Source organism: Lutjanus erythropterus, chromosome 6 (assembly GCF_056507025.1).
Source record: "Lutjanus erythropterus isolate fLutEry1 chromosome 6, fLutEry1.hap2, whole genome shotgun sequence".
NCBI classification, from domain to species: domain Eukaryota; kingdom Metazoa; phylum Chordata; class Actinopteri; order Lutjaniformes; family Lutjanidae; genus Lutjanus; species Lutjanus erythropterus.
This window is the reverse complement of record NC_139322.1, coordinates 201,822-217,500: the sequence shown is the minus strand read 5'-3', so window position 1 is coordinate 217,500 and position 15,679 is coordinate 201,822. Positions and strand designations below refer to the sequence as shown.

General features: G+C 44.2%; 1 protein-coding gene across 3 annotated transcripts in view; it reads left to right on the top strand.

Moving 5' to 3' along the window:
• The window catches only part of abcd1 (ATP-binding cassette, sub-family D (ALD), member 1), a 21,736-nt gene extending 12,826 nt beyond the window's left edge, over positions 1–8,910 (top strand). For all 3 annotated transcript variants that reach the window (XM_084720103.1, XM_084720102.1, XM_084720100.1), the window contains exons 14-17: positions 3,417–3,501; positions 4,286–4,411; positions 6,969–7,056; positions 8,553–8,910. In XM_084720103.1, coding sequence (XP_084576229.1) covers positions 3,417–3,501; positions 4,286–4,411; positions 6,969–7,056; positions 8,553–8,702 — 449 coding nt within the window. In that variant the 3' untranslated portion in view covers positions 8,703–8,910. The remainder of the gene's footprint in view (positions 1–3,416; positions 3,502–4,285; positions 4,412–6,968; positions 7,057–8,552) is intronic.
• The last annotated feature ends 6,769 nt before the right edge of the window (positions 8,911–15,679 follow it).

Here is a 15,679-nt window from a genome sequence, read left to right as displayed (position 1 = left end):
TGTGAGAGTTTACTGCCCCAGGAGGGTGAGCAGTCCTTCCTGACAAGCCCTGCATGTGAAGCAGAGTGTCAGTGAACTGATGAGAACAACAGTTAGTGTTCCTGAACGCAGCACAGAGCTCCTGAACGCAGCACAGAGCTCCTGTTTACTTCAAATATAAGTGAACTAAAGGTTAACAATCTGCTGCAGTTTGTCCTCTCAGAGACTCCATCAGTCCATCATAGGGCTGCAACGGATCACAGCTGACCCGTGTCTCTTACGGATCACAGTCGACCCGTGTCTCGTACGGATCACGGTTGACCCGTGTCTCGTACGGATCACGGCTGACCCGTGTCTCGTACGGATCGCGGTCGACCCGTGTCCCGTACGGATCGCGGTCGACCCGTGTCTCGTACGGATCGTCCTCTACGGTTCTGACCACATGTGAGCATCATAGTTTTTCTGTCACTGTTAGTTCTGTATCAGTTCTAAAAGCTGAAGTCTCCATGCAGAGCTGCAGTGAACAGAAGGACAGATGCTGCTGTGTGCAGCTCAGCTCTCAGTTAAAAGTCGTCACGTCGCCTCGAGTGAAATCCAGACCGTAACTTTTTTCACTGATGTAACTCTGCTGTCACCATAGAAACAGATCATCAAACTTTGGTGATGTCATGTCTTAACTTGTCCACAGCTCCTCTCTGCTCACCGCTGCAGCTCTGTCTCACCCCGTCTGTCACACAGTGTGTCTGCTGATTGATCATCACTTCTAACCAATCAGATGTGCTGCTGTAGGCGGGACATTGAGCCAGACTACAGAGTGTAGTTGTGTATTATACTGTACAGTGTATAATGATCTAATATATGTACAGTATATACATAGTACAGCACTGTATAAGTTTGAAGTTTTTAATATTATTACCTTTATCATTACTGTGATCATTATTATTACATCACATCACTATGGTGATAATTACAGACAGACAAAGATCAAAGACAAGTGCATTTTTAAAATCATTCTAATCCCAACACTTTTTTCTTTTTTGCTGATCTGAAAAATGATCCGATCAATGACTCAAAACCGTGATACGATCTGAACCGCGAGGTTTTTGATCCGTTGCAGTCCTATAAATCAGCCCATCAGTTTTTATTGATCAAAGACAAGACAAGACAAATATGCAGAGACATCATCAGACTATATTTTTGTTCTTACAGTGGTCCTTCAGACAGTTAGAACATATTGACAGATCGTCTGTCTGTCTCTCTGCCTGTCTGTCTCTCCATCTGTCTGTCTGTCTGTCTCTCTCTGTCTGTCTGTCTCTCCATCTGTCTGTCTGTCTGTCTTTCTCTGTCTGTCTGTCTCTCCATCTGTCTGTCTGTCTGTCTGCCCGTCTGTCCGTGTGTCTGTCTCTCCATCTGTCCGTGTGTCTGTCTCTCCATCTGTCTGTCTGTCTGTCTCTCCATCTGTCTGTCTGTCTGTGTGTCTGTCTCTCCATCTGTCTGTCTGTCTGTCTGTCTGTGTGTCTGTCTCTCCATCTGTCTGTCTCTCCATCTGTCTGTCTGCGTGTCTGTCTGTCTGTGTGTCTGTCTGTCTGCCCGTCTGTCTGTCTCTCCATCTGTCTCTCCATCTGTCTGTCTGTCTGTCTGTCTCTCTCTGTCTGTCTGTCTCTCCATCTGTCTGTGTGTCTGTCTGTCTCTCCATCTGTCTCTCTGTCTGTCTGTCTGTCTGCCCGTCTCTCCATCTGTCTGTCTGTCTGTCTCTCTGTCTGTCTGTCTCTCTCCATCTGTCTCTCTGCCCGTCTGTCTGTCTCTCCATCTGTCTCTCCATCTGTCTGTCTGTCTCTCTCCATCTGTCTGTCTGTCTGTGTGTCTGTCTGTCTCTCCATCTGTCTGTCTGTCTGTGTCTGTCTGTCTCTTCATCTGTCTGTCTGTCTCTCTCCATCTGTCTGTCTCTCCATCTGTCTGTCTGTGTGTCTGTCTGTCTGCCCGTCTGTCTGTCTCTCCATCTGTCTCTCCATCTGTCTGTCTGTCTGTCTGTCTGTCTCTCCATCTGTCTGTCTGTCTGTCTCTCCGTCTGTCTGTCTGTCTCTCTCCATCTGCCCGTCTGTCTGTCTGTCTCTCCATCTCTCTGTCTGTCTCTCCATCTGTCTGTCTGTCTGTCTCTCCATCTGTCTGTCTGTCTCTCCATCTGTCTGTCTGTCTGTCTCTCCGTCTGTCTCTCCATCTGTCTGTCTGTCTGTCTCTCTGCCCGTCTGTCTGTCTCTCCATCTGTCTGTCTCTCCATCTCTCTGTCTGTCTGTCTGTCTGTCTCTCCATCTGTCTGTCTCTCCATCTGTCTCTCCATCTGTCTGTCCGTCTGTCTCTCCATCTCTCTGCCCGTCTGTCTGTCTCTCCATCTGTCTGTCTCTCCATCTCTCTGTCTGTCTGTCTGTCTGTCTGTCTGTCTCTCCATCTGTCTCTCCATCTCTCTGCCCGTCTGTCTGTCTCTCTGCCCGTCTGTCTGTCTCTCCATCTGTCTGTCTCTCCATCTCTCTGTCTGTCTGTCTGTCTGTCTCTCCATCTGTCTCTCCATCTGTCTGTCCGTCTGTCTCTCCATCTCTCTGCCCGTCTGTCTGTCTCTCCATCTGTCTGTCTCTCCATCTCTCTGTCTGTCTGTCTGTCTGTCTCTCCGTCTGTCTGTCTCTCCATCTGTCTCTCCATCTGTCTGTCTGTCTGTGTGTCTGTCTCTCCATCTGTCTGTCTGTCTCTCCATCTGTCTGTCTCTCCATCTGTCTGTCTGTCTCTCTCTGTCTGTCTCTCCATCTGTCTGTCTGTGTGTCTCTCTGTCTGTCTGTCTCTCTGTCTCTCCATCTGTCTCTCTGCCCGTCTGTCTGTCTCTCCATCTGTCTGTCTGTCTGTCTGTCTGTCTCTCCATCTGTCTGTCTGTCTGTCTGTCTGTCTCTCCATCTGTCTGTCTGTCTGTGTCTGTCTGTCTCTTCATCTGTCTGTCTGTCTCTCTCCATCTGTCTGTCTCTCCATCTGTCTGTCTGTGTGTCTGTCTGTCTGCCCGTCTGTCTGTCTCTCCATCTGTCTCTCCATCTGTCTGTCTGTCTGTCTGTCTGTCTCTCCATCTGTCTCTCTGTCTGTCTCTCCATCTGTCTGTCTCTCCATCTGTCTGTCTGTCTGTCTGTCTGTCTCTCTCTGTCTGTCTCTCCATCTGTCTGTCTGTCTGTCTCTCTGTCTGTCTGTCTCTCTGTCTCTCCATCTGTCTCTCTGCCCGTCTGTCTGTCTCTCCATCTGTCTGTCTGTCTGTCTGTCTGTCTCTCCATCTGTCTGTCTGTCTGTCTGTCTGTCTCTCCATCTGTCTCTCCATCTCTCTGTCTCTCCATCTGTCTGTCTCTCCATCTCTCTGTCTCTCCATCTGTCTGTCTCTCCATCTGTCTCTCTGCCCGTCTGTGTGTCAGGTTGGGAGTCTGTCAGCGACTGGAAGGACGTCCTGTCTGGAGGAGAGAAGCAGAGGATGGGAATGGCTCGTATGTTTTATCATCGGTAAACAGTCACTGACTATTTTTTGGCCTCACAGCTTCACATTTTTGACAAAAACAAAACAGACACTTAAAAAAAAAACAGCTGTCCCTCTCGCGTCCTGAGAGGACATTGGAGGACAGTTCTGCTCCTCCACAGGTCACATGACCTGGTGAGACTTTAGAAGAACTCCTGCAGTTACCCATAATGCTCCTCTGTGAGGAGGTCAGCAGGCGGCAGATAAGAAAAGTATGAAATGTTTCTGAGAAAAGGTCAATGAAGACACCAACAGTCCACAGAGACGGAGACGGAGACGTACGTCCCTCCAGGACTGTTTTTGGGATTGTTTCAGTCAAATGTCTCATTTCACAGCAGATTTTCTACAAAAGTGTCACACGTTGTTTGTTGTGATGATTTTTTGCAGTTAAACTGCAGGAGCAAGTTGTGATTTGTTTGTATAAGTGATTCAAATCAAAGGCGGCGTGTTCCTGTGAGAACAGAACCGCTCTCTGTTCTGAGTGTTCTCACTGACCTCACCAAAAAGATCAATCTGTTTGATTTGTAGATGAAGAAGGTCAACAGGAGGTTTGACACAAAGAAGTTCCTGTCAGCCCTGGCACAACTGACGTGGACGCCATCTTAAAAATGGGTGTCTCATGTTTTTTAATCAGTCCAGAACAGATGAAAACGGATCATCAGACTCTGAAACCAAAACACTTAAAATCAAATAAAAGAAAAATAAAGTTTATATTAAAATAACCTCTCTCTCTCTCTCTCTCGCTGTGATGTGTGGATGTCTCTTGTCCAGCCCTCGTTACGCTCTGTTGGACGAGTGTACGAGTGCTGTCAGCATTGACGTGGAGGGAAACATCTTCCAGGCTGCAAAGGATGCTGGGATAGCTCTGCTGTCCATCACACACAGGCCGTCATTGTGGTCAGTACACACACGCACAGACACACAATCAGAATGTAGAAGAAGAATGACTTTAATTCATTTTATCAATTAAATCATCTGCATTAATGTCAACACAGACGAGTCTCTTCGATCTGATGAGACAAAACAAAGTGATGATGTCCTCAAAGTTTGTTTTAATTCTTTATCAAACAAATGTCATACAAAATAAGCATGTGACTGAGGACGGACTGTGTGAGTGAGGACGGATCATGTGACTGAGGACGGATCATGTGACTGAGGACAGACCGTGTGACTGAGGACGGATCATGTGACTGAGGACAGACCGTGTGACTGAGGACGGATCGTGTGACTGAGGACGGATCGTGTGACTGAGGACGGACCGTGTGACTGAGGACGGACCGTGTGACTGAGGACGGATCATGTGACTGAGGACGGATCGGACGGATCGTGTGACTGAGGACGGATCGTGTGACTGAGGACGGATCATGTGACTGAGGACGGATCGTGTGACTGAGGACGGATCGTGTGACTGAGGACGGATCATGTGACTGAGGACGGATCATGTGACTGAGGACAGACCGTGTGACTGAGGACGGATCGTGTGACTGAGGACGGACTGTGTGACTGAGGACGGATCGTGTGACTGAGGACGGACCGTGTGACTGAGGACGGATCATGTGACTGAGGACGGACCGTGTGACTGAGGACGGATCATGTGACTGAGGACGGATCGTGTGACTGAGGACGGATCATGTGACTTCAGTATATATAAACACCTGGGGTGCTTTTCATTCAGTAAATTTGTCTCATCTCCTCCACTCACTTCCTTTCCTTGCACCTTAGCTCCACCCAGTGAGGAAATGAAAGAGGGATGTGAGGAAAAGACGCGAGGACGGAGGAGACGAATCTCCAAAATGAAAAGTCCTCGTTCCACAGCATCAGTCTGAAGCTGTATCAGCTGTCAGAGTGACTGCAGCTGGATTCACATAGAAGACTTTACTTCTGAACGCAGACTGACTCGTCACACACAGACTGACTCATCACACAGACTGACTCATCACACACAGGTGACTCATCACACACAGACTGACTCATCACACAAACTGACTCATCACACACAGACTGACTCATCACACACAGACTGACTCATCACACACAGGTGACTCATCACACAGACTGACTCATCACACACAGACTGACTCATCACACAGACTGACTCATCACACACAGACTGACTCATCACACAGACTGACTCATCACACGCAGGTGACTCATCACACACAGACTGACTCATCACACAAACTGACACATCACACACAGACTGACTCATCACACACAGGTGACTCATCACACACAAACTGACTCATCACACACAGACTGACTCATCACACACAGGTGACTCATCACACAGACTGACTCATCACACACAGACTGACTCATCACACAGACTGACTCATCACACACAGACTGACTCATCGCACAGACTGACTCATCGCACAGACTGACTCATCACACACAGGTGACTCATCACACACAGACTGACTCATCACACACAGGTGACTCATCACACACAGACTGACTCATCACACACAGTCTGACTCATCACACACAGACTGACTCATCACACACAGGTGACTCATCACACATAGGTGACTTATCACACACAGACTGACTCATCACACATAGGTGACTCATCACACACAGACTGACTCATCACACAGACTGACTCATCACACACAGGTGACTCATCACACAGACTGACTCATCACACAGACTGACTCATCACACACAGACTGACTCATCACACAGACTGACTCATCACACACAGACTGACTCATCACACATAGGTGACTCATCACACACAGACTGACTCATCACACAGACTGACTCATCACACACAGACTGACTCAAAACACAGACTGACTCATCACACACAGGTGACTCATCACACAGACTGACTCATCACACACAGACTGACTCAAAACACAGACTGACTCATCACACACAGGTGACTCATCGCACAGACTGACTCATCACACACAGACTGACTCATCACACACAGGTGACTCATCACACAGACTGACTCATCACACATAGACTGACGGTGCATGATATTATGTTTCTTCATGTAACTGTGAGAATAAAATTAAATTAATTAATTTTAATTAAATTAAAATGATTTAATTGTTTTCAGGATAACATGGAGTGCATCATTTATACAACACGCCCCTTAATTGATATAAGACTTCCGTGTAGGATACACCGGTGTATCCTCGCTCTGAGCTCCTTCAGAGGCCTCCTCTCTCCTCGCTCCTCGTCTCCTCCAGGTGCATTTAAACAATTGGAAAATCCTTCAACATGGTGGAGGGGAAACTACTTCCAGGTCGACGAAGGAGAGAGGAGACGAGGAGGCAAAATTCAACATAATGAAAAGCACCCCAGGTGTTGTTGAGTCTCTGCAGTGAACAGAGACATTCTGAGACAGTTCTGCTGTAGACCTGCAGGGGGCAGCAGAGCTCTGAGCTGATCTGAGAGCTGCCACACCCTGACACCTCTCCTCTTCTTCTCCTGACAGGAAGTACCACTCTCACCTGCTGCAGTTTGATGGAGAGGGAGGGTGGAGGTTTGAACCTCTGGACGCGTCCACTCGCGTGTCTCTGCAGGTCAGTGTCCCCGTCAGGAAGAGACAAACGCATCATCTCTTCCTGTATATATTCATGTCAGAGAGGATGTTCACAGGTTTGTCCTCAGGTGTCTTTGTATGAAGCTGAAACTTATTTATGGGTAAATATGGATAACTGCACACATGTTGTCATACACACACATGTTGTCATACACACACATGTTGTCATACACACATGTTGTCATACACACACACATGTTGTCATACACACACACATGTTGTCATACACACACATGTTGTCATACACACACGGTGTGTAACATAATTAAGAGAGGAATAATATAAACGTTGTGTTGCACAGAGAAACAGATCAGATTGTTTAGATTATAGCAGCAAAAATTTAACAGTGAAAATTTCCAGTTTGAAAAATATTTATTACACAGAAAATAAAATAAAACATAAGAGTGTAAATAATAAACGAGTTAAAGATGTGAACAGTTTGTATAAAAACAGTATTTGTTCTGTTATATGTCAATATTAGTTTGATAAACAACAACAAACAGAAAGGTTTCTGTTCTGTGAGACGCAGATCAATATCAATGATTTTAACAGTTTGGTTTCACAGGTAGAGTTGCAACACTTGATTATTAATCAATTATTCAATGAATCACCAACTATTCTGATAATTGATTAGTCTGAATCATTTTGTAAGAAAAAAAAATCATTATTTTCTTATTTCAGCTTCTTAAATGTGAATAGTTTCTGTTTTCTCTCTGAGGACAAAACACTGATCAACATTTTTCAACATGTTATGGATCAAAAAACTAATTGATTGATCAAGAATATGAAAATAATAAAGAAAGATTTTAAAAATAATTCTCAACTGATGAGATTGTAACAGGATGAATTTGTCAGTTCATGGAGGAAATCATCATCATTAACTTTTCTGAACAGAGTCAGTTTTACAGCATGAATCAAACTGCTCCTCCTGTCATTAGGCTCCTCCCACCAGCACTGACAGGCCACCTGATTGGTCAGCTGTTTTATCATCATATTACCTGTAGACAACAATGAGACTTTTACTGATATCATAAAATCTGCTTTTAATCCATCAAACACACGCTGACTTCAGACGAGGAGCCTCAGCTGGTCACATGATCACTCTGTCTGTGATTGGCTGTTACCTGTCCAGGTGTCCCCTCCCTCTCAGTGCCATCAGCAGCTCTCAGATCAGTTTGTTAAAATAACTGAATTCCTCCTCAGCTGACCTCCACAGACCCGCCATGGTTTCCGTGGTAACCAGCAGCAGCAGCACAACAACACGCCTGCGGCACATGGTGTGTGTGTGTGTGTGTGTGTGTGTGTGTGTGTGTGTGTGTGTGTGTGTGAGGAACACGAGCCAATCAGCTGTCTGTGTGTGGGTCATGTGGGTTATGAGTGCCTGCAGGGCTGCACTGTTCTTCCTCACAGTGAAACTTTATTCAAACACAGCTCACTGACAGTGTGTGTGTGTGTGTGTGTGTGTGTGTGTGTCAGGAGGAGAAGCAGCGTCTGGAGAATCAGCTGTCAGGAATTCCCAGGATGCAACAGAGGCTGTCGGAGCTGTGTGTCCTGCTGGGGGAGAGAGAGGGGGAGGAGGAGGAGGAGGAGGAGGAGGAGGAGGATGAAGAGGAATCTGCCTCCTGAGTTTAACTCTGCTGCTGCTTTTACTGGTTACCATGGAGACACACACACACACTCACAGAGCAGGCTGGTCATGTGACTGATTTTAAACTTGTTTTTAGTCTGTTTCTGAACTGGTGCCATGAAGCTGGTTTCTAACTGGACCAGTTCACTGTGAAACAACCAATCAGATCACAGAAGAAGAAGCTGTAGCACTCTATAATCATCATCATCATCATCATCATCATCATCATCATCATCATCATCAAGAAATCAATCATAACCACTTGAAAAGACTTGGTTATTATAAAGTGAACGATTCAGTATTTAAATTTGTTTTGTTCTGACCGTTTTTAACAAACTGTGACGTAACGACTCTCCTCATGTTGTTCTGACGGAACAAACAACAGGAAGTTTATTTAAGCAGCTTCCTGGTTTGGTGTCATAAAACTGTTTTTGTCCCTGTCAGGATCCTGTAGGTGTGATGTCACTGTGTGTCTCCTGTCATCTGATTGGTCAGGCTGTTTACCTGATCTGTTACCATGGTGATCTACCTGGTTCACACTGAGCTTCATGATACCAGAGAAGCTGAGGTGATGTCACTTCCTGATGATCTGAGTCACATGACTCAGAGGTTAGAGGTCATGTGACTGACTGACTGCAGCTGATTTTTAAATTGTGCCAATTTGAGTCTTTGTTTTCACAGTGAGACGTTTTTTACAGGAGCTGCTTCGTCTGATCTATACTGTAAACTATAAATATATCAATAATTATAATCAATCACCTTGTATTTAGCAGCTCAGCTGATCAATCGATCAATAAATCTGCTGCTGGAGAGTTTGAGTATAAAAACTTTATTTCAGAAGAAAGTTTAATGTTTGTAATGTTTATATTTACTGTGGATGATGATGAGGATGATGAAGATTAGAACGTGTTGAAGTTTATTCAGTGGAAAAAAAAAAGATTAAAATGATCTGAACCTTTATTTGTCCAGTGCTTTTCAAAATAAAAGTACAGAAACATGTTACAGGAATCAGAGTCGTTGTCTGTTGTTCACGTCTTGATCGTTCACCGATGTATCGATGAAGATCAATCGGTGATAAGATGATTCATTCTCAACAACGCTGCAAGCCAAGCAGTCGTCCCGCTCCGAACCGACGCGTGATCGGAACAAAAGGTCGCACTTTTGGGAGAAATGGTGTGGCGTTTGGAACAAACAGGCGTGAGTTCAGAACAAAAGAGCTCGCAGAGGACGCGAGCTCGGAACTAAATGGTACGCCTTCAGAAGAAACGGTTTGCCTTCGGTGCAAAAGGGAACATGTTCAGAACAAAAGGCAGATGATTGTGGGTTCCAAACAGAACATTTTTATAAGTTGTGAACAAACTTCATTTCATTTCAAATTTCATTTGAAATAATCGATGGACTTCACAGATGTATTGATGAGGTTCTCGACTCCACTACAGGCAGCAGACAGTCGTCCTGCTCTGAACCGTCGGCTGTTTGGACAAACGTCCACATGTTTTAAACAAATGGGGACGTGCTCCAAACTGGAACGCCCCCTAAAAGGCTCTGATAGATGCATTGATTATTAAAAGTGATTATCACAGAAAAATATTTCAATATTTCATCCAGGATCTTTTTTGTTGATGTTGTTCAATATCTTTAATATGTCCAAACAAATGATCACATGCTGCAAACAAAAACTTTTGAATTTAGTATTTTTACTTGTAATCAGTGGTGGACAAAGTACTCAACCCCAGTACTCGAGTACAAGTACTCCTGGTCAGATATTACTCAACTACAAGTGAAACGTGTTCTGTCAAAGTTTTACTCAAGGTAAAGTACTAGAATACTTACTTTTAAAAAGACTTAAGTATTCAAAAGTACAGATTACAAAGTACATTTTCTAATATAAATGCTGTATTGTTTTCATGATGCATTTACTGAACCTTGTAACTCTGAAACACCTGATGATGAAGCGACTTGTTTGTAGATCCACTCTGATACACAAAGTCTATAGAAACACCTATAAAATCTTCAGTATAGAAACGTAATCAAAAACAAAAAGGACAGTTATTGTCAGTTTCTGATGTAACTGAATTCAAATCACATGATTAAATCAGATTGAAGTCGACTGTAAGGATTTTCTGTTCAATAACTCAGATTCCTTTCTGTCTTCAGAGGCAGTATTTATACATGAAGTATGTGATCAAATCAATCCAACATTCAAAGCTACCTGGAATTATTTCTAGTTTTATAATTATAAGAACTTTCTGAGATTTAATTTAGTCTTTCTCCTGCCGTCACCATGACTGAGTTTAGTTTGACTGAAAGGGGAGGAGCTTGTTTGTTCTTGTTACAGAGCTTCTGTGATTGGTCTCCTTCAAACTCCTTGAAGTGACTTCAAAGTTCCACTTGGCCTAAAAGTTCAGAGTAACGACACGGTGTTTCTCAGTCCTGGTCCTCAGAGGACGCCGTCCTGCATGTTTCAGATGTTTCTGCTCCAACACACCTGATCCACATGATCAGCTCGTCATCAAGCGTCTGCAGAAACCTGACAACAACCTGATCATGTGACTCAGGTGTGTTGGAGCAGAAACATCTGAAACATGCAGGACAGTGAGGACCAGGGAAACACTGAACCACAACTTTCCTGGAAATGTAGTCGAGTCAAAAATACAATATTTGTCTTTAAAATGTAAAAGAGTGAAAGTCAGAAGTTTACAAAAAAGTAAAGTACAGATACTCCAAAAATGTACTTAAGTACAGTACTCAAGTAAATGTACTTTGTTACTGTCCACCACTGTTTGTAATTGAGTATTTTTGTCATGTGAGTACTTGTACTGAAGTAAATGATGTTTAGTTTCTCCAGCATGAAAACATCAAACATGTTTCCTGAACGAAAACATGAAGAGTTTTAACTTCAGACTCCAGAGTTTATTTTAAATTTGTCCACCTGATGTCTCCTGCTTACCGTAAAAAACAACTTGAGGACATGAGTGACTGTGAGACGTTGGACAGCAGTTTGAAAACATGGTCATCAGCGATGGCTTCAGTCCTGAGACTCACTGAACTCATGCAGCTAAAACTCAGAGAGAGACCTGCTTTATAAAATATAAAAGTGCTGATGAATAAATGTGTCCTTCTTAAATAAAACACTGAGCGGGTCAGCTGAGACGTGTGTGATCGTAACACCTCAACTTCCTGCCAGAACTGAAATGTTTTTAATAAATTAAACATGATTGTTTATTTGTTTTATCACAAATCAAACTGTTCAAACAGACACGAGCTGCTGATCACAAGAAAACGAGTCTGCATTGAAAAATGACGTTTATCTGAAAAGGGTTACTTTGGTCCCAGTTCTCCCCTACTGCCTGAACCCAGATAGAACCGATTGATTCTCACTGAAACAAACTTAGACGGACTTAAATCAGTAATCGATTGTGTCCAGCGATCAGCAGGTCCCTGGTTCTCCTCCTCCTGCCTCGGAGCCCTGCAGCCAGGCAGCAGCTGAGGAGCGTTGAAAAGCCTCCCGGCGCCGCGCGGAGCGAAGCAGCGGGGCGGGGTCTCTGTCAGACCTGTTGTGCGGCTCTCGGTCCGGATCGTGCAGGTCTGTCGCGGCGGGACTCTGCGGATTTCTGGAGGATTTCCTGGACCGGTCGGACCCGCTGAACTCAGGTGAGTTTTACCTCGATCACTCTGGACCCGTTTACACGTCTTTGACTTGTCCCGAGTCCCGATCCGCAGCTCTGCAGGAAGGAAGGAGCGTGTGTGTGAGCCAGGCGTGTCACAGCGACGCACCAAACTCCGTTCAGAAATCTGAGAGTTTTAAATTTTCTCGCTTTTCTGTCTGTTGTTTCCACTGAGAAGACTGACTGACGGTGTTGTCAGTGCCGGATCGAGCCGGTCTGTAGTTCGGCTGCAGCTGCTTGATGAAACGTCAGTTGTCTGTTTCGGTTCTGCGGTTTGAAGTCACGCAGCCGTTAAACGCACCACGGCGGGGAGTGAAGAGCAGACAGATTAAAAGTTCCGATTTTATAACTGAGTCTGGTGAAGGGAGTCAGAGTGAGGAGTTGAACGGCAGAGAGAAGATTTAAAATCAGGTCTGATTTAACACTGAAACACACACACACACACACACACACACACTGTTTACTCTACTGTGTGTGTGTGTGTGTGTGTGTGTGTGTGTGTGTGTGTGTGTGTGTGTGTGTGTCGGGTGTTCCCAGCCTGTCCTGGCACGGCACAGCTCAGCCCGCAGCCGCATACTGAATAGCTGACATTCCAACACACACACACACACACACACACACACACACACACACACACACACACACACACAGGGAGAGAGAGAGAGAAGTGAATTTAGAGTCACCTTTACTGACGTTACATAAGGGAAGTCTGCATCACGTGACCTCTGAGAACTCAAATATAAACAATAAAGACCCCCCCCCCCCCCCACACACACACACAGGTTGTTATTGATTATTGATTGATGTGTGTGTTGTTGAATGGTTTTTCATAAAGTATTTGATTATTCTGACTGATGGAAGGAAATGATCATTATTCTCATTTTAATTGTAAATTATATTAAAATGATGAAATGTTCTCTTGTGTCTGAGGAACCCGACGTTCAGGTTCTGTTAAAGGGGACAGTTGTGTTAAACACGTCCTATAATTAATCCTTTAGAACATTTAACATGAAAATATTTACATTGAATAGAAATGACACGATCTGTATGTTTCTCTGTCAGAACAATCAGATCAGAACCTGGGGAACTTTAGAACTGCTTCAAGGTCATCAGTTCAGAACAAAAAACAGAATCAGTGAGACGGTTCTTATAGTTGAAACAATGCTGTTTGGTTCTGCAGTTCTGTCTAATGGGTTCTGTTGTTCTGTTGTTTTGTTTGTTCTATTTGTTCTGTTTATTCTGGACATCTTGTTGGTTCTGTTTGTTCATTCACAGAACTCTCTTCAATCATGCTGGGTTCCTACATTTCACATGAGTTCCGTGTTCCAAACGTTCTGTCTCAGAAAATGAAAGAGAACAGTACTCCACTTTTCTGTTCCACAGTAGAACAGAGCAAAGTTCTTAACTCCAGCTGCTCAGACTGTGGCTGTACTGAGCAGCTCCCGGGTGAGAACGTGATCAGGACGTTCCTGGAGAACAGTGAACCTACTCTGAATAAATAAAGTAAAAAAAAAGATTCTAGAACAGGTTCTTCTTGGTTCTCAATGAAACTTCTACCAAGTTTGATGAGAATCAACTCAGGAGTTTTTCTGTTGTCCTGGTGACACAAACTGAAAACAGAACCTGATTGGTGAGGAGGGAAATAAATCAGAATTATTGATCAGCTGATCAATGGATGGATGGAACTTTCTCTCAGTGTTTCTTCCATCATGTCAGCTGGTTTCTGATCAGTTTCTGATCAGTTTCTGATTGGTTTGATGAACTCTAGGCTGACCAGTTGCAGGTTTCTGTGCTGACAGCTGATTGGTTGCTTAAAGTTTCGGTCAGGTGTGATTGGTTGTTGTGGTTGTGACAGAGATTTACTTTGAGACGCAGAGAGACGCCGTGACTCTTCTTCACGTGTTCCTGTCAGTCACACACACACCAACACACTGACACTCAGGTCATGTGACCTGCATGAAGGAGCATCATCATCATCATCATCATCATCATCATCATCCTGTGTGTGATGAAGATGATTTAACTGAAACGTCCATTTGACTAATCTGAAGGATTTAGTCTGAGTCCAGATTCAGATTACTGTTTAATCACCTCTAATCTACACACACACACACACACACACACACACACACACACACACACACACAGAGACACACACACACACAGACACACACACACAGAGACACACACACACACACACACACACACAGAGACACACACACACACACACACACACACACACACACACAGAGACACACACACACACACACACACACACAGAGACACACACACACAGACACACACACACAGAGACACACACACACACACACACACACAGAGACACACACAGACACACACACACACACACACACACACACACACACACACACAGACACACACAGACACACACACACAGACACACACACACACACACACAGACACACACACACACAGAGACACACACAGACACACACACACACACACACACACACACACACACACACACACACACACACACACACACAGACACAGACACACACACAGACACACACAGACACACACACACACACACACACACACACACACACAGACACACACAGACAGACACACACACACACACACACACACACACACACACACACACACACACACACACACACACACACACACACAGACACACACACACACACACACACAGACACACACAGACAGACACACACACACACACACACACACACACACACACACACACACACAGTGTTAATGTGCTGTAATCTGCAGGTTTAACTCACTCAGTCTGAACTGGTCTCACACCAGTAACACCAGTAACACCAGTTTAAGGCTGAACATTTCATTGAAACTTCAATATGGTGGAATAACGATTAAAGATAAAATATGTGTCAATAAACCTGAAGGATTTGGACAAAATATCAGATTATCTTGATTAATTGATTATTAAATTACTTGGGAACTATTTTGATAGTTGATTATTGATCATTTTGAGTCATTTTTAATTCAAAAAGAACTAAAATTCTCTGATTTCAGTTTCTTCAACGTGAATATTTCCTGGTTTCTTTCCTCTCTGACAGTAAACTGATGATCTTTGAGTTGAGGACAGAACGAGACATTTGAGGACGTCGTCTTGGACTCTGATCAACCTTTTATGGCCCAAACAATTAATTGATTAGTGGGAAAATTGTTGCCAGATTGATCTCTAGTTGAAAAATAGGTCCAACTGTGAAAACAGGTGAAACGCATTGACGTCCGTTCACGCCTGTTTTCACGTTTGGACCAATTTATTCAATTGA